At 35.3% G+C, this 19,675-nt stretch overlaps 2 protein-coding genes and 1 long non-coding RNA gene across 5 annotated transcripts; all 3 read left to right on the top strand.

Annotated features, from left to right (window-relative positions):
• The first annotated feature begins 4,620 nt into the window (after positions 1–4,620).
• Positions 4,621–7,315, top strand: LOC110427924 (glycosyltransferase family 92 protein RCOM_0530710-like). 2 transcript variants are annotated; one of them, XR_016352131.1, is made up of 3 exons: positions 4,621–5,231; positions 5,369–7,012; positions 7,178–7,315. XR_016352131.1 is itself a non-coding variant. In XM_021443566.2 (2 exons), the coding sequence occupies exons 1-2, from the start codon at positions 5,105–5,107 to the stop codon at positions 6,955–6,957; spliced, it is 1,716 nt and encodes a 571-aa protein (XP_021299241.2). In that variant the 5' UTR covers positions 4,621–5,104; the 3' UTR covers positions 6,958–7,112. The 2 variants fall into 2 exon arrangements, 1 of the variants encoding a protein (XP_021299241.2); XM_021443566.2 differs by lacking the exon at positions 7,178–7,315 and having other exon boundaries at positions 5,369–7,112.
• A 137-nt stretch (positions 7,316–7,452) lies between these two features.
• LOC110427925 (uncharacterized) lies at positions 7,453–8,006 on the top strand. Its single transcript, XR_016352132.1, has 3 exons — positions 7,453–7,587; positions 7,675–7,757; positions 7,858–8,006. It is a non-coding gene; the product is annotated as an uncharacterized LOC110427925 (long non-coding RNA).
• Positions 8,007–9,414: 1,408 nt separating this feature from the next.
• On the top strand, positions 9,415–18,321 carry LOC110427851 (phosphatidylinositol deacylase). Of its 2 annotated transcripts, XM_021443479.1 has the most exons (19): positions 9,415–9,538; positions 9,903–10,253; positions 10,394–10,639; positions 11,148–11,338; positions 11,420–11,591; positions 11,749–11,886; positions 12,067–12,253; positions 12,468–12,613; positions 12,978–13,154; positions 13,434–13,544; positions 14,101–14,220; positions 14,330–14,483; positions 14,698–14,858; positions 14,958–15,044; positions 15,882–16,198; positions 16,516–16,597; positions 16,984–17,123; positions 17,363–17,597; positions 17,701–18,321. In XM_021443479.1, exons 2-19 carry the CDS (start codon positions 9,906–9,908, stop codon positions 18,019–18,021), a joined length of 3,333 nt encoding a protein of 1,110 aa, XP_021299154.1. In that variant the 5' UTR covers positions 9,415–9,538; positions 9,903–9,905; the 3' UTR covers positions 18,022–18,321. The 2 variants fall into 2 exon arrangements, with proteins under 2 accessions (XP_021299154.1, XP_021299155.1); XM_021443480.1 differs by lacking the exon at positions 9,415–9,538 and having other exon boundaries at positions 10,119–10,258.
• The last annotated feature ends 1,354 nt before the right edge of the window (positions 18,322–19,675 follow it).

The raw sequence follows: 19,675 nt of genomic DNA, 5'->3' as shown, positions 1-19,675 counted from the left end.
AGAATGACTTGATTAATTAAAACTAATACGATTTGTGTAGGATTATGATGGGAATAACAAGGAAAAGATATGAGGATCAAACCCAAATTGATTTGAAATTTGATTGTTTTTAATTATTTTTCTTTTGGCAATCAAAAGCTTTACTTGACTTGCTTGATCTTCCTATTGACTTCTCTGATAGAATCCTTAATTGTCACATGTTCTTGTCCTGATCTATTATCACATATGTGCAGGCAGATTAGCTTTACTGTTTCGATAGTTTGATGATTATTCTGGTGATGCAATGTTGAGAAATTCTAACCTTTTGGTACATGGCTGAGCAGGTAATCCAATAACATGAATGTTCATCCAAGGAAAAAGATATGGTTGGTAGAATTTTGAGGAAGTTGCATCAGTTTCTCTATCCAGCAGCCGTCCCAAATTCTCCAGACAAAATCCAGAGAATTTACTGCCATAATCATTGGCATCCAACTAAAAAGAAAAAGGTGGAGAGAACTCTTGGAACCCACCTCAAAAACTTTGCTGCTGATGTTTGCTTGCTGCAAACTGGATTGTACCATAGTACGAAACTGATTGGTGTCCAAGAAAAAGAAAAAATGGTAAAAGTTTTGAGGAAATTCCCTCAGTTTCTCTATATCAGCAGCCTCCCAATGTAAATTTGCTGCCCATTTTCATGGCTGCAAACTCATGATTAGTTCTCAGTTATTAAAAGTCCTGTCAGAATTTCTACAATCTCCCCTTGTGAGATGAAAACATGAGGGATTGTTTATCATTGTACTACTAAGACAAGCAATCTTTCTGGCATTATGAACAACCTGACAAGGAAGAAACCCAGATTAAATTTTTGCAAATGAATTAGAACGTTAAGCTTTGCTTGATACCAAATTATGAAGACAGAAAAGTAGAGAGAGGAGCAAAACAAAGGGAAAAATTAATTAATGAAAAGGAAAAAGAAAAAGAAAAATATATATATCTCTATCTCGTGGCCAAGGGGCCTTGAAAAATAAGTGGGTAGTCAATTAAAATACTATTTCTTCGAAACATAATGCCATTGGTACGTGTAAATTGAAAGTGAAATTCTTTTATATAAAATAAAAAAAAATGCTAAACTTACACCATTTTTAATTCTCCTCAATGTCTTACGTTTTCACTACATAATCATTCAATCATCTTAATTTAGACTTGAAACTACAAAGTCTTATAAATCTAAATAAACAAGGGTATTTTTCTTGGCGCTTTTTCTATCTTACCAAACACAACTCTAGTCATTTTCACTCCCATTTATCACACCCGTCGTTTTCCTTTTCATTGCTTTCCACCTTTCTCTTAAGTGAATGATAGAAAGATATTTTCCTATAAATTTATATTTAGTACGTTTTTCATTTTTAAATTTTATATATTACATCGAATGTTGTCATTTTATTAATAAATAAATTTAAAAATTAAAAACTCTTAAAATAAATATTTATAATTTTTAAAATTTTTACATTTACATATTTATGAGATGACCCTTTATTATATACAAACAATATATCAAATATAAATATTTTTATTAATTTTCATGATTTTTTTAAATACCAAAGAAAAAAAAATTCAAGCTCAATGGTTCTTTATTATTATTGATAATTATTATGATATGACTAATCCCTCAGTCACACCCTTTCAACGCAAAAAGCAGTGGCTACTCTTAGTCTTCTTGACAAAATGAATTTATGATAAGATTTGTTGAGTTTCCATCACTGCACTTAGTCTTAGTATTTGGTAGAACCCATTAATTATTTCTTTTAATTTAATTATATGCATCCATCAGCAACACCCCACCAGTTATTAATTCATCAAAACCAAACAAATCTGCCCAACAATCTTGTTTTTTAAGGCTGAAAGGACTACCTTATTCCCACTTGCAAATAATTCTTTTTTCAAAGTATAAACAATATTTCATCTTCTTTTTTTTAGTCTATTTTTATTTTCAATTTGACTTTTTTTTTCTCCTCCTACTTTTTTTTATAATAAAAGAATTGTTAATGAGTTCGATTTCAAAACTTCAAGAACCTAAATATTTAATTTAATTTTAAACTTGATTGCTTGCAAAATTGTCATTGATCTTGACACTATCAATATTTTTTTGGGGTACATATCCTAACACTGTGATTTTAATGGCTTTTATGTATATAATGAAGTTATTAATTAGGTAACAAATTAAGCACATTATGCATGACATAATGAGTCATACTTATCAATTGTCAAGACTATTTAATATATGAACTATGTATTGTAAAGAAAAACATATTGCATAATAGTCTTGGTGTCTTCTACACATAAATTTATAATTTCATGTCCTGATTATTTTTTATTATATATTTTTACAAAATAAACTTCATTTATTAATCTCTAATAAAATTAAAAAGTATCATATAAAAAAATTTAAAATTACAAGACATATATAATGTTAATTCAGCTAAAACATGTAATATGTGATTGAAAGTAATATAAATATAAGAAATTATTTGATGTTAACATGCAGTCAGTGTTGTGTACAAATCCTTCTTTCTTTGCCATTTTTTATTTTCTTTGAGGGGGGCTTTTCAAGGACTCAAACGTGTCAGCCTTAGATCATATGTGACGTGGCAAATTCAGAGGCTAGGGGCCCCACGTTCATAAAAAGACGGCCACGTGGCATTTAGATTGCACAATTAACACGAAAAGTAGGGTAATCTGCTGCACTGTGGAGCATTCTAAGGTATGAAATAATCATCCAGGTGGCTGTTTCTTAGTTGCTGTAGGAAGTATTGATCATTCAATTTACTAATTCATGATTTTCCATCGGCACATCCGACATTCGTGTTCTTAATGTTCCTTCCGATATTATGCAAGTTCTCGAGTAATAATCTTTTAAGATTAAGGTTAAATTTGTCATCATACTATGGGTTAAAGTTGAATTTAGTTATTATTCTTTAATTTCATAAAATCTTGTCATTATTCTTTCAATTTTATTAATTTTCAGACAAAAAATAATTAAATTAAATTATGTCACTTTTAATAAAATTCACGAAAATTTTCAATTATATTTTGTTTTGTGAAAAATATTAACAAAATTGATAATATAGTAATAAATTTTTAAAAAACTTCAAATTGGTCACAAAATTCTATAAAGTTGAAGCAGTAAAATAATGTAAAATAAAAGTTTGTTATTATTTTTTAATTTCATTAAAATTTGTTGTCATGCTTTTTATTTTATTGATTTTTGAATAAAAAATAACAAAATGAACAAAAATATGTCACTTGTGTTAATAGATATTTTTCATGAAATACTTCAATTGTTTCATGAAACTAATTTTTTAATTCTCAAATCCTTTTTTTTTCTCATACAAGTCTTAACTTGTGTTGTAAAATTAATACATTTAATTCATACTATATGATATTAATATAATACATGAAAGGAAAAGGGCAAATTGGGCTTGATTCAAGTGGGTTTTTTTATAAAGGTCGCTTGAGTTAAAATCTCGAATTTTTACTTCTTTTTAAATTACTTAGTACCTTGTTTTTTTTATTTTAATTATACCAATTTATGTAGATTACCATTGTGATTATATCGATTTGGAATCATACCTAGAATGATACCAAATTGATATTGTTTACAATTTATGAATGTTACGAAAATTGGTATAATCGATTTATCAATTTAGAATAATATAAGGAATGATACCAAATTAATATTGTTTACAATATATGATTCTTATTGAAACTGGTATAATCAATTTATCATGTTTATATGAATTTGGAATAATATTGAGAATGATATCAAATTAATATTATTTATAATTATGGATCCTACGAAAACTAATATAATCAATTTACCATGATTATATTAATATTTACTTTTTTTTGAAAATTATATTAATATTTACTTAGATATTTGCAAATTGCATATTATGGTAAAATATCTATCCTCTGTTCCCCCCTACAAATTCAGTTAATTTTTTATTATTGTTTTACTTTGATTATGCCAATTTATATTAACTGTTACCATAACTTTTCATTGAGAAAAAAAAACTTTGTAAATTTCAATTATCACTATTTTAAACATATATATATAACATGAATGTTAATAAAAATTTTGTATTGACAAAATGGAGATATTTGTTTCTTATATTTTTAAATTATTTTATTGTAAATATTAATATAATTTCTTTTATTTATAAAGAAGAACTCTAATTATATTGAACGAATTTCTTTAAAAGGTATTTTTAAATTCTAATATTATTAAATAATTCATAAAATACCATTATAAAATTTTAATTATTTATATTTTAGAACAATTTTTTATAATTATTATTTAAAAGTAAAAAAAAATATTTATGTGGAATGTACATAACATTAAATGCTGATCAATAATATATATAAAAATAAAAATGTTGAAAAATTTTTGAATTGAGAAAAATGAATATTTTTATTCATTATAATTATAAACGATCATTTTAAATATTATTTATTATCAATATTAATAAAAAATATCTAATTTGAAAATAAAAATATTTTATACCTCCAAAATATTTATATTTTATATATAATTATTATTTTAAAATAAATAAAAAATAAATATTAACATAACGTACAATAAATATTAATTATTCACAAATTATTCACAGTAGCAATTTATATAAATCAACGGCACGTTGAAATGAGTAAATTAAATAGCCGTTTTACTTTTACGATACGAAGATGAAGTGGCAGAAGTTGATTGGTACTCAGTCGGTGAGGTAAAAAAAACAAGATGAACCGTGAAACACACAGGAACATCTCTGAAAAAACGGAGGAGATGACGACCGAATATAAACCGACACGAACGGTCGAAAAGCCAAAGCATGATTTCGATAGCAGCCTCTCTTCTTTCCCAGAATTTCTCTCTCTTTCTTTCTTTTCCAATTTCACTTTCCTATCTCCATTTCTTTTCCTTTGAGTTTTCGAGTACTTCCAAGAAAATCCAAACAAATAGAAAAGAAAGTTTTTGGATTTAAAGACCAGCGATTTCTGAGCCGAAGACACAGATGAATGACCAGATTTTCGATTGTCTTTCATTGGTTTTGAAAAGAGCGCAGCATCCATGAGGGATCGTAGGAAGCACGACGTCGTTTCATGGAGCAGGTTCTTCTGGTTCACTGCCGTCGTCGTCGTCTCTTGCGTTCTCTTAACTGGCTTCTCCTTCTCCACCTTTCGACTTTTTTTTGGAGGTAGTTTAATCAATTGGTTTTCAATCCATTTAGCTATTTTCTTCCAATTTTATATAACGTAGTAATTAATTTATCAGTAGTAAAAATTTTATTATTATTTATTGATAATCTTGTTTAAATATCTATTTTTTTAACAGAAACGTTTCATCCTGTGTTGGGGTCCACTCGCCAAACCTCAACCATTAACGCCGTCGTCTCCAACGAATTTCCGGTAGTTCCGGTACTTTCAATTCGCGAAACCGTTTTGTTTCCAGATCAAGTGATACTTTTCCTAGAATACCCTCCACGGGCTCGTTTATTTACCAAAGAAGAACTTCTTTGCATTTACCTCTCGGCTGATAATAACTCATCCGAGCCGCGGCTGAAGAAGCCGCCAGCTCGTGTTGATTCCGTTCAGGTCAGTGAGCAGATCGTCTGGTGTCCCGGTAGTCCACGTGGGTTGATCGTAACGGTTGCCTCAAAGTCAAATGGGGTCATCCCAGCTGGCCCCAGTCATCGGTGGGACACTCTTGCTTACGAGGCTTTGATTGATAAGGATAATACTACACTCCTTTTTGTCAAGGGGCTTAATCTACGGCCAGAAAGAGTTTCCAGTGCGTCAAGATTTGAGTGCGTGTTCGGCTGGGATTTTAGCAGGTTGAATTTAGTGTTAAGATCAGAAGTTTTATCAATTGCTCAAGAGATCGTACGGTGCAAAACCCCTTTGAGCGTTTTGAACGGTCAACAAAAGGTCAATGGCTCTGTTAAGGTTTCAATTAGGATCAAGGGCAATGGATTATTACCTTCCATAGCCCGATTGGGGCACTTGGTAGGTCCGGGTCTACAGCCAGTACCCGCCCGAAAACTACACGAAATGTGCATTTGCACTATGGCACGTAACCAAGCAAGGTTTTTGAAAGAATGGGTTATTTACCATGCTCAAATCGGCGTACAACGTTGGTACATATACGATAACAACAGCGACGATGACACGGATAGTGTCATCGAGTCGTTATCCGATGCCAACTATAACATTTCTCGACACATCTGGCCTTGGATCAAGACACAAGAAGCAGGGTTTGCTCATTGTGCCTTGAGATCTAGAAGTTCTTGTGATTGGGTTGGATTTATTGATGTAGATGAGTTTTTCCACTTGCCATCGGGGTTAACGTTACAAGCTGTGCTTAGGAATTTAAGCTCGAGAACAAGTAGTTCGGATGCCGAAGCAGGGCATATTCCTATTGGTGAAATGCGTGTCTCGTGTTATAGTTTCGGACCGTCAGGGCTCAGACACGTGCCTCGACAAGGTGTGATGGTGGGGTACACATGTCGGATGACGGCCCCCGAGAGGCACAAGAGTATAGTTAGGCCGGAGGCATTGAATTCCACGTTAATCAACGTGGTGCACCATTTTCATTTGATGGATGGTTTTAGGTTTCTAGATGTTGATAAAACGATGATGGTTGTGAATCATTACAAGTACCAAGTTTGGGAAGTGTTCAAGGAGAAGTTTTATAGGAGGGTAGCTACGTACGTTGCCGATTGGAAAGATGAGCAGAACGTAGGGTCCAAAGATCGAGCCCCCGGGCTGGGGACGAAAGCTGTTGAACCTGTTGATTGGTCGAGTCGGTTCTGTGAGGTCCTGGACACTGGGCTTAGAGATAGGGTTTTGCAAAACTTTGTCAACCCAATAACTTTACTTCTGCCATGGCAGGATGCAAATGATGGAAAACAGCGTTTAGTTTGATAAAAGAAAAGAAGAGTAGACAGCGCAGGAGAAGGCACAGAGTGGACACTATAAGGTCTTGTTTTCTTTTCATCATTCCAATTATGATGAGAATATTGATGTAGAAAGTGGATTAATTCGTTTCTTTTCTGTAAATAAAAATTTTCTTATTGTTAGATTTTTGTTTCTTTACGAGCCTTCAAGGCCCAAGACTTATTTAAAAATGACTAATTACGTTCAGGCACGAGAGTATAGCCGTTGTAAAAGCCGACAGCTCAAAACCAAATTCGAAAAATTTGACCGTTGGGACCACTGTTTAGTTTTCCCTATAAGCCTTCCATACGAGGAAGAGAAGCGTTTTTTTTTTCTTTTCCTTCTGAGTAAACCCAGAAAGAAAGTCCAAGAAAATGGTGAGAGGAGAACCAAAACAAACCCCACAAGATCCAAGCAAGCAATTCTGATTTAAAATAGCCAAAAAGTTGATTCCTTGTTTAGTCCCAGATTCAAGTCCGTGGCAGCCATGGCTGGTTGGGACGAGGAAGCCCTTCTCGTTGCTAGTCTCGTAGTTGAAGACACCCCTGATCGACAATCTAAGCACAAGAAACGCTCTGATTTGATTTTCAAGACTCCACCTTCCACCACTTCAAGAAGGTAATTAATAATCCCAAAATTTTTATAGGCTTTTACTGTTTCTTTTTATTTTTTATTTTATTATTTCTTCATGGTTTTGTTTTTCAGGAAACGTAGGGCTCAGAGAAGGAGCCCTGTTTCAACTCCTATTACTCCTTTAAAGCTCGATGAGGAAGGAACTTCAAAACAAGGTAATTCATTTTCTGTTTGCTTCTTGGAATTCTTTTGTTTGTTGAGAAGAGTAAAAGGAGGCAAGAAAATTGATTTTTGTTGCATAATAATGTTGCCTAGAGAGTGGAAACAGTTAATGGAACAAGGAATCAATGTGAATGAGGAGAAGAAATCAGAAGTAAACGAACCAAAGTTTAGGCAGATAAATGTTTGAGATGAGCCGCAGATAAATGTGGGAAGAAATGCCCAAAGTTTAGGCAGCTAATAAGGTAAAACCAGCCCCAGCAGTAAATTAATTGATTAGCATCATTGCAATGAACTTTTGCACTAAAATCGTTCTTGCACTGTGAACACGGTTCTTTGGAATACAATACAGCTTTTGTTTCCCCAAGAGGTTGAAGCAGGGAAGGCTGCTGGAGCCTTAAATGGCAGGAAAGTTGAGCGTCAAAGTCCAGAGAGTGGAACTCGTAGTACCAGAAGAACTCGAAGTACTAGACCTCCAATGGTCTCTACCAGTACCAGAGATGCAAGTCTGAGGAAAAGAGGAGTGATGAGCCAAGATTATGATGCTGCATTGGCTTTGAGGCTGCAATCTCTTTCACTGTTAGTAAGCACGGATGCAAGCACCAGGAGAAGAAGAGAAACGCCAAGCCAAGATGAGGATGCTGCATTAGCTTTAAGGTTGCAACGAGAAGCGTTCATGGAGTCTTTTAGAGGGACTCACAGCAATCAAGAACCCCTCTTTCCTTAGCTAGAGCAAATTTGAGAGCAATGGCATCTAGAGCCATTAACATTCGCACCAGAGGCCCGCCAATATAACCTTTCAAAGCTTCTTCATTGTTGTTCTTAACCAATGCCACCGACACAAATAATCATGTCAATTGTTACTAGTTACAACACAAAGGTTGTAACCTTTGTAGTCCACTAGTTCTGAGTTCTTTGTAAACAACCTATGTATGTTCCCTGCAACTCGTTCTCTGGTTAATTGGGTCTTCTTTTTTTGGCTTCAGTACCTACTCTTTCATGAGCAACGACTACATGATTCATGATTATCTTAAAACTCAAACCCATCCTGATTCAATCCAAGCTCTAGAAAATTGGAAACCCAAAATTTGGTCCAAGCAATTAGGTTTAGGGATATCATCAATTAAGTAACAACAATCTTCGTTACTCTTTCATAGTTGATATGCACCCATGTTAATTATTTATTTCAACATACAACATAGAAATTCATTGCATTCCATTTCATTGTTACCATGGTTTACAGATTGTTTGATGAAATTCTGATGGATCATTAATTAATAAAAAAGAATGATGTTAACAAGGTCGAAGTAAATTATGAGTAATTAATAATAACAATGTTTCTTTAAGCTTTGTTTGATTAATAATATTATTTTTTAAATTTGATTTTAATTTTTACTATTTTTATTATTTTTCATAAAAAATATAAAAAATAAAAATATCAACCAAACAAAATTTTTTTTATTAAAAAAAAAATTAATTCTTTCCTAAAGTTTTGTTGTTTGCTGAAACCCATAAAAGACAGATCCAGTGATCCACCATAGCTAAAGCTGGGCCCATTTACAGCCCAGGTCATTCTGGTCAAAGCCCAAAAACTCCCAATCCGCCAGGAGTTAACCAGGGCCCAGATCCAAAAACCCACCCAGCCCAAATCTAGTACATTTCTTCATCTTTCCATCTTCGTTCTCCTTTCAACAGAAAGCGAACGGGCTCATGCTCTCTCTTCGACTTTGATCTTCTCACACTTGGAACGACGACGTTTGATTTCATCTCTGATCAGGTTTCCCCTCCACATTCTACTTCTCCAACCTTTCTGGAATCTTTTATCTTCAAATCAGATCAACTTTTACGTGATTTTGAGAAAGCTTCTTTTAGCTTCTTTCTAAGCTTTTAAGCTTTAGCTTCTCAAGCTAACTTTTAACTTTTGAATTTTTATTTCGCCTTTTTTTTTTAATTTATCTCTAATTAAGTTGATTAAGTAAGCTTAATTTAGTTAAAAGTAGTTTTCTACAGTAGATCTGCTGATAATTAAGCTAATAAACTTTTTAAGTGTTTGTAGGTTAAAAATTTGTTTGTTCATTCAAATTTGATATTCTTAGGGCTGATTTTAATTTTTTTTAATATTTTATATATTTTTTGTGTAGTGAATGTTGAATAATATGGAAAATGAGAGACGGAATAATAACAAAAATGAGGATTCGAGAATGCGAGGGTTTAGGCCTAGTTTGAGGGCTATGATGCTTGTGATTGCGGTGATATGGGTTGGTGTAGCTGCGTTGTATGGTTTATTGAAGCCTGTATCGAGCGGATGTATTATGACATATATGTATCCGACATATATCCCGATTTCCAGCACAGAGGGCGTCTTGTCTGCAAAGTACGGGTTGTATTTGTACCATGAAGGTTGGAGAAAAATTGATTTTAAGGAACACTTGAAGAACCTAAATGGAATTCCGGTTCTTTTTATTCCAGGCAATGGTGGCAGCTACAAACAGGCAAGGTCCTCTTTTTACCTTTGCTTTTATTGTCAGTGTGTTTTGTTGTAGATAGGCAAGAACTCATAAGTATGCTGTTTGGTTTGTTAGTGGCTTCAAAATTATGTACTGCTCTTCACAAGCTTTTGTCCGTCTTACAGGTGCGCTCCTTGGCAGCTGAATCTGATAGAGCTTATCAAGGAGGTCCACTTGAACGTACATTTTATAGAGAAGCTTATCTAACTTCTGAGGAGGGAGGGAATGTGGATGTGGCTGACTTTCAATTACCCAACCAATATGCTAACAGGCTAGATTGGTTTGCTGTGGATCTTGAGGGTGAACATTCTGCAATGGATGGTCGGATACTCGAAGAGCACACTGAATATGTTGTATATGCTATTCATAGGGTATCACTTTTACCTTTTGAACTCTTTTATTTGACAGTGTATGAACTCAGTGATAGTTTTAATTCCTAACCGTTTGATATAGAACCTTGAATGTTTTATACATGGCTATCTGAGGATGCAGTTTTCACTTAATATGTTTTCAGTATTGCACAGAGATAAAGTACTTAATAAGATAAATGGACTAAATCTTTTTTGCGGAAGTGACAGATGTAAGTATGTCCACTGTAAAAAGATTATGGAATGAGATCCAAGAGGAAATGCTCTATGTTGAAAGTAAGGTTTAAATAAAACACGTCTGATGTCCAAATTCTTTTTATTATGTTCCAATTAAATAAGATTCTATTTAACAACCTTGTCTGGCTTAGGCAATCAAATGCTGAAGCTCTACATTTTATCATATCAAAGATTGCCATGTTTGTTTGACACTGTCACGCCTGGCCTTAAAAAAAATAACTTTTGCTTCATTTTATCTTTGAAAGGTTCACCATTACTAGGCCTTTTCTTGCAGATTTTGGATCAATACAAAGAATCCCGTGGTGCTCGGGAAAGAGAGGGTGCTGCAACCACTGGTAGGTTGCCCAAAAGTGTCATATTGATTGGCCACTCTATGGGTGGTTTTGTTGCTAGAGCTGCAACCATCCACCCACATCTAAGGAAATCAGCAGTTGAGACTATTCTCACTCTTTCAAGCCCCCACCAGTGAGCTCTTTATGGATCATTATCTATCTTTTTGATTAAAACTTAGTGTTTTCCCTTTAAGAATTTGCTATTTCCATCCAGATCACCTCCTGTGGCGTTGCAACCATCCCTAGGTCATTACTATGCAAGTATAAATCAAGAATGGAGAAAGGGTTATGAGGTTCAAGCCACTCACACAGGGCATTATGTGTCTGGTCCAGCAATTTCTCATGTGGTTGTTGTTTCCATTTCTGGTGGTTATAATGATTATCAGGTATGTCTTCAACTTTTATGCTGCAGTGTAGTTTGATTAGAATGTTTGCTTGTGTAAAAAGAAAAATGGTGCTGTATGGATTCATTGTGAATATATCTCGTGTGAAATGTTGAATCTTTCTTACATATATCCTCAATTTTCTCCTTGATGACCAAAGGTACGCTCAAAATTAGAATCACTTGACGGTATTGTGCCGCCCACTCATGGATTTATGATAAGCAGTGCAAGCATGAAAAATGTATGGCTATCTATGGAACATCAAGCTATTTTGTGGTGTAATCAACTAGTTGTGCAAGTAAGTGGAATCTCTTTCCTGAACACTTTTTTTTTTTTCCTTTGGATAGTTAAGTTGGTTAAGAAATTTGAACTAGGAACTTCCGTTTTGATGGTGAGGTGTGTCCACATCAAGGCAATGCTTCAGCCTTTCAAAGCACAATGTTTTCATGATGGTTTTGAACGTAAATGTTTCATGTAGGTGTCACATACTCTCCTTAGTTTGATAGACTCCAGAACAGGGCAGCCTTTGTCTGACACTCGACAAAGACTTGAAATATTTACAAGGATGCTTCGTAGTGGAATTCCGCAAAGTTTCAACTGGAAGATGCAATCACAGTCATCCTGGTCAAGTCATGTTCCTGTGAAGGATGTAAAAGACACTGCTGGTATTATCTGTCTATTGGGACATTTGTGTTCCAGTTTTATGTTCTATGAAAATTTTAGTAAATTCCTTTGCTAGAAATATTTCTATATGATAATTATCCTGGCCCTCATAAAGAAATTATTAGTAGATGGTTGAACTAGAATTGCTCCTTGAATTTTATAGTCAAAATATAATTCCAGAATGATTGATCATGACATGTTATGTCATGCTTGCAGGTTCCCAAGTGCATACCTTATTTGACTGCCCTAGCAGTGTCCATTGGAGTGATGATGGCCTTGAGAGGGATTTGTATATTCAGACAACAACCGTCACCGTTTTGGCCATGGATGGGAGAAGGCGGTGGTTGGACATAGAGAAATTGGTGAGCTTATGAAGATGCTATTCTACATTTTTCAAAGAATTGGTTTATTTCATTTATATTCTTTATATCACATCAACAAATGTTTAGTTTTTTTCTTTCATTTGATTTTTGTGTAAGCAATGTCTAAGCGTTTGTTGCTCTGAATTTATATCTCCTGGAGGAAGAACTTATTTCTAAACTGCAAAATTTTACTAATGTTGCACCTCTGTTACTTGTTTAGTATCAGTTTAAAAATCCTTTGACACCCCAAAAAAAAAAAAAAACCCTTGCCCCAAATAGAAAATAATTCCTTTTGCCCTTCTTCTTATATATTATGTCCTTCTAGACAATGCTGAGATTGCTCAGTGTTTGCTTCTATGCATAGGGGTCCAATGGCAAAAGCCACTTCATATTTGTGACAAACCTTGCTCCTTGTTCTGGAGTCCGAATTCATCTATGGCCTCAAAAGGGGAAATCATCTTCAGGCTTGCCTGCTGGTAAAAGGGTTCTGGAAGTGACATCAAAGATGGTGCAAATTCCTGCAGGACCAGCACCAAGGCAGGTACTAAGTACTCTACTTTTTAAAGTTATTATTAGGGGGATATTAGTGTTCATGCACTAGCTAATGTTTGCTCTAATAACCTGTTATGAGTTTGTAGTAGGTTTTTTCTATCTTTTATATGTAAAACTCGAATAGTCTGTGGGAGGTTTAAAGTCATGTCAATAGCAAATTTAGTTAGTAATTTTGTTGTCATTGGAACAATAACTTATTGGGCCTTCTGATTACATGAATAGTTTGGTTGACATTGACCCTCCTATTTTTATATACATTGCTTATCAGATTGAGCCTGGCAGTCAGACTGAGCAAGCACCTCCATCCGCGGTACTTCATTTGGGTCCTGAGGAAATGCATGGTTTCAGATTCCTGACTATCTCAGTTGCCCCTCGTCCGGTATTGTTGCCATTAGTTCTTCATGTCCTTTATAAGCATAATCAAGAAACTATCAGATTCTTTTACTTTTGATTGACTATTGGTAGCTGTGGTCATTAGCTATCCATAATTTGAAATGCATTTTCCCATAACAGTAAAAGAGTAGAAAGCTAAATTGCCAACATCTAAAAGGAGGATGTATGCAGGCACTTTTTAGTAATTACAATTTTCTTTGTTTTTTCCAATTTTCAGTCTATGTTGGAGCCTATCAAATTTTCAGCCTATTCAAAGATCAAACCTTAGTATTCATGTTCCATTATTGGTTCTAGAACCCTTTATCCTCAACTCATGCCACAAATTTCTTTGGTCACCGGAATATCTTGATCCCTAAGATTCACAATAATAATTGTTGCAATACATGAGAATGGTGCATGTGTTTGTTGTATGCCTCAATGTTATGCTTCTTCGTATTTGCATTTTGCTGTTTTGAATTTTTTGAAATGGTAGTGTTCCTCTCTTATTTAACATATAGTTCAAATAATTTAGTAATTGTGTGCAGTGACTTTGTGGTGCTCAGACTATTTCAGGGAGGCCTCCGCCAGCCACTTCCATGGCAGTTGGGCAATTCTTTAATCCAGACGAAGGGGAGATAGAGTTCTCTCCTATATCGATGCTTCTGGCAACTCATTCACATAAGGTAAATATCTATACGCCAGCCAGTTTACTTTTCTATGGTTTGAAAACTTGAACAGGGCCTGTTTAATGTAGTTTCTTCCACAATGATGAATAGTTTCAATGTTGTGCAGGATGTATTGTTGAAGGAGGACCACCCACTTGCTTTCAATCTGTCATTTGCAATTAGTTTAGGCCTTTTGCCTGTTATCTTCTCTTTGAAAACTGCTGGCTGTGGAATAAAAGATTCTGGGCTTCTTGATGAAGCTGGAGATATGGAAAACACTAGTAAGAATCATAATGTTTTCCTGTATCCATTGCAATCATGAAGTTCTAGAAGTTTGTTTGATCTCCTTAATGTTATGCTTGCCACTTTGCGCTTGTGGAGCCTGGGGCCACAATTAAGTTATCCAATGTTTGCTATAGTTTAGGATTGCTGGATATACTCTGGCTGTTTCTGTATTCATTAGTTTTCCTTTCTCTTTTCTGCTGAGCCATCCAGAGCTTTGCAAGCTGCGCTGTTTCCCACCTGTAGCACTTGCTTGGGATCCCACATCAGGTCTTCACGTATTTCCAAATTTGTACAGTGAGACTCTTGTTGTTGATTCATCCCCAGCACTTTGGGCTTCTACTGGGACAGAGAAAACCACTGTTCTCTTACTGGTAACAAATCACATCTTTTCTTCCTCTCGACTGTTGCTTTCAAATTTCTGTTCTGTTCTTAACAATCAAAGCTCTTTTTCTTCCTGATATCACTTGCAGCTTGACCCACATTGTTCATATAAGGCAAGCATAGCTGTTTCTGTAACTACAGTGGCCAGCAGATTTTTGCTTCTATATAGTTCGCAGGTGATAAATCTAAACCTCATGCTTGCCAACTCTTACTATTATGTTTATTTCCTGGTTTCTTCTAAATTTGAATACTAGTTTCTATTAGTTCCAAAAAATGCTATTATGATTAGAAATTAACTGGCAGATGTTGCTTTGAAATGCTATTATCTCTAGGTGAGTTCACTTGGGTGAAGATGTTGTGCAATATGATTTTGGTGTTACAATGATATACTGTAGTCATTGACATTTGAATGAACCACCGTGCACCCATTGGCTTTGAAATTAGGTGTTACACTCAACCTACAACAATTTGTGAACGGCTTTATCCTCTAGATACTTCTGACAGTAGCCACTCACAAGAAGGAACTCTTTCCCAAGGAAACTAAAAAAGAAAAGATATTCTGAGCTGTAATTAAAAGCAGCTCATGGTGAGGATTCTCAACAGAATCCAATGAAGTCCAAGAGATTTCTCTAGGAAATGAGTTTTGGTGATGAAACTATTGGAAGCAATTTAATCTTAAGTTGTATAACAGCCAATACTTGCTGGAAGATTGTTGGGTATATGCACCCTCATTATGTAAATGTCACTGTTATACTGCTCCGAACTCATAAATGAAAGGAAATTCCAATTTAGAAGTTACATGTGCTGAAGCAAATTGATAAGTGACACCCTCCCAATTTGTGCATTTTATGCAAATCATGTATTTTATGGTTATCTCTTAGGTCTTTGATTGAAGAGAAAGAGAAACAAAATTTTGTTATATCAGATTCTAAAGAACTAATGATCTGCAGCTGTTTTGGTTTATACTACTCGCACTCTATAGTACTTACTTGATATTGGACTTTCTCATGCAGATAGTTGGCTTCTCTGTCGCTGTTATACTTTTTGCTCTGATGCGACAAGCACATGCAAGGCCAATTCCTTCTATACTGAAAGCTGTGGAGTCCAACCTAAAAATACCATTCCCATTTTTGCCTTTTGCTGTAGTACCCATTTTGGTTTCCTTGTTCTTTTCCTTTCTAACATCTCAACCATTTCCTCCATTGTTTAGCTTCACCATTTTGTCAATGATTTGCTACGTATTTGCAAATGGGTTTGTAATTCTACTGATATTAGTTTCCCAGTTGGTCTTCTATGTTGCTGCCTATATACATGTTCTCATAAAGAGGAGGTTGGTGTGCTCTCTACCTTTCATATTGGATTAACATCTGAATGTCGAGATGATATATTTTTTGAATGATATAAATTGAACATTTTAGATAATTGAAAAAGATAAGCATGAGAAAAATAAAACAGCTTTCCCTTAGTTTATTTGCAACTGCTGTTATAAATTTCTGGAATGCTATCTTCTTCAGGATTTGGATGGAATGGTATGATTTCTTAGAGATAGGTGTCATGTACCATTTTTTGGTAAATAAAGAAAGAGAATGGTATGTCTATTTTGAGATGCTGCCTTATGTTTTAAATGCAAGGTTTAATCGATTGCAGGTGGCAACTATGGGAAGGAAATTTTTGCTTTTTATTTCTGCAATGGTTTATGAATCTTTCTTCCAAGTTCTTTTCATTGAAGGTAAAATCTTGGCCTCAAGTACCTATATCTACTTAGTGGCTCAGATCTGTGTCATTATTTGGGTGCATTATCAATTTTCATCTACCAAAATTTTAGAAGTGTGACTCTGCTTAAATAGCATACTTACTTTGCGTGACTCTCTGTTGATTGTCTGCATTTCAACTATATATCAATTCCATCATGGCTTGACTCATAGTTCTCTCACTTTTGCACAATGGAAAGGTGCTACTTGTATATAAGGCTTGTAGAAGCGTGGGTAATTGAATGTCTGTTGTTGAATACAATTATTTCCTGCAGTTGAAGGTTTATCCCTTTTTGTCTTCATTTTATGTGCAAAATCGATGCTTCAATTTGGTTATTTAGTCTTTGGTTTATTCTGGAAACAGGTGGTAAGGGTTCTAAGAGCCAATCCATTATTCATTCCAATATCAGCAGCAATTGTTTTGTCTACATTTGTACATCCAGCACTTGGCCTATTCATACTGCTCTTGTCTCATGCTTTGTGTTGTCATAGTTCGCTGTGCAAGTAAGTTCCAGTTAACTCTATCCATACCATTATATTGGTTCCTTTTTAATGAAACATCTAAATACTTCATTGGTGGGTTTGAACATATTCTGGACTTGTCAGGAACTTTGGCATTTGCAACCTCCTATTTGTTGTATGCACTTTATTTTGTAGCTTTTGGTGAATACTATAAATATTCATTTCTTTGATGATGTGCTTCAAGTGATTCTAAGTTTTATTCCATTTTTTTTTTGCAACAGTTCTTTGACAGCCTCAATTCGCAGCCATGAACGGAAAAAGGAATTGTCTGATTACAAAAGTGAAGGCAATTATTTGTCTCAGCAATTTACATCCAAGCCTGGTTCTCCTTCTAAAGAAAACAGCTCCAGTTATGGTCAGACACAGGAGGATACCTTCCACCACCGGCATGGCTTACTGGTGCTGCATCTTCTTGCAGCACTAATGTTTGTTCCCTCTCTCATTTCTTGGTTGCAGGTATCAGATTCCCCAATTGCTATTCCTTTCCCTCCGATCTTTTCACAGAATGTATCCTATTTATTTTCTTGATCATCTTACGGGACCTTTTGCGTGATTGCAGAGAATAGGGATGCATCAGAGTTTTCCAAGGTTCCTGGATTCATTCCTTTGCACTTGTTTGATCCTTCATGGTATCTTTAGTTCAGAGTCGTTGCTAAATTCCTCATTGCCCTTTCCACGCATCCTGGGTCAGGAAGTGAGACTGAATTTCATCTACCTAATTGCTGGAATATACTCCTATTTATCTGGTCTGGCTTTGGAACCTTATAAAGTGTTTTATGCCATGGGTGCCGTTGGGATCATATCCTTTGCAATGAGTATCTTACAGGTATGGACAGGAGCACCGCGGTTCGGAAGAAGACGGCATTGGCACAGACACTAAGAGAAGTGCATTTGAAGCAGCTACATGATTGACGACAAGTGAGATTGGAGGTTCATCCAAAACCCCATTTTTTTGCAGATGAGCTTTGGGACAAGGGAAAAACAAATTTGTTGTGATGGTACACGGCAGGTTCCTTTTATACGTGGCTGTCCCCTCCGTTGAGTATAGACAGTCCTGATTCGTAAGCATTTTGTTTCGAGGCCATTCTGATCATGTAATTTGCTTTTCGATTGGAATGAAAGGGATTGGTTTTTGTAGCATTTTCTTTTGATAAATTAATTGTTATGAACCTTTTCACCATTATGCTTTTGGGAAAGTGAAATTGCACTTTTATGAAAGCAAAAGATTACATGTACGTCAAGTTGATGAAAATCAGCTCTAAACCTGAAGTCCTAATAAGCCGAGCATGTAATTTCAGACCTCAAAACCTCAATTACATAAAAAAATAAGTCCGAAAAGGGCATAACTACCATTGCCCAAAGTTCAAACCAAATCCATCAGCCAAAACAAAAACCCTAGAATATTAGCAACACCATGAAAAAAAAAATACTCTATACATCATGGTCCATATCTAAAAGGTATTGATCAGCGGCTAATAACTCGGTAATGCTTGGGGCATCTGAAAATTGCTGCTCCTGCTGATGCATGTTCAAAGGAGCCTTGATGTTTGGGGCACCTGAAAATTGCTGCTGCTGCTGATCCATGCTCAAAGGATCATGGATGTTTGGGGCGCCTGAAAATTGCTGCATGTTCAAAGGATCATGGATGTTTGGGGCACCTGAAAATTGCTGCTGCTGCTGATACATGTTCAAAGGATCATGGATGTTTGGGACACTTAAAAATTGCTGCTGCTGATGCATGTTCAAAGGATTATGGATGTTTGGGGCACCTGAAAATTGCTGCTGCTGATGAAGCATATTCAAAGGATCATGGATGTTTGGGACACTTGAAAATTGCTGCTGCTGATGCATGTTCAAAGGATTATGGATGCTTGGGGCACCTGAAAATAGCTGCTGCTGATGCATGTTCAAAGGATCATGGCCCACCGAATGTTGGAACTGAGGAGGAGGAATTGTTGCTATTGGTGCAACTGTTGTTATAATATTACCATAAACAGGCACACCCTGCCAAGGAAATATTGCAGAGTGATATTCCCACATAGGATGTAAAGATTCAGGAAAACTTGTAAATCCAGAAGTTGAATCATCATATGGATTGTAAAGAGGCATTGAACAAGTTTGTTGTGGCAGCAGCAAATTGAAATCCTGAAGTTGAACCTGTTCAGTTTGAGGTGGAAGGATATTCCCATATTCTTGCTTCAGGATTTCAGTTGGAGCAGCGGGAATTTCAGTTTGAGGTGGAAGGATATTCCCATATTGCTGCTCCAGGATTTCAGCGTGGGCTGCTGGAATTTCAATTTGAAGTGGAAGGATATTCTCATATTGTTGCTCCAGGATTTCAGTTTCAGCTACCGTAGTTGCATAATTTTCTTCCTCCTGTTTTTGATCAGTAGCCTGTCGAGTAGCTCCAGCTTTGGTATCGTTCCTATTATGAAGTCTGCACAATACCCAATCATCAAGCCGCATATCATCTTTGCCAGCCCTTTGTCTCGCCGGAGGATTGCTTAAAACGAATTCATGCATTATCCAGTTGG

This window comes from Theobroma umbraticum, unplaced genomic scaffold (assembly GCF_002168275.2).
Source record: "Theobroma umbraticum cultivar Fairchild unplaced genomic scaffold, ASM216827v3 scaffold_239.0, whole genome shotgun sequence".
NCBI lineage: Eukaryota > Viridiplantae > Streptophyta > Magnoliopsida > Malvales > Malvaceae > Theobroma > Theobroma umbraticum.
This window is presented reverse-complemented; position numbering and strand designations above follow the sequence as displayed.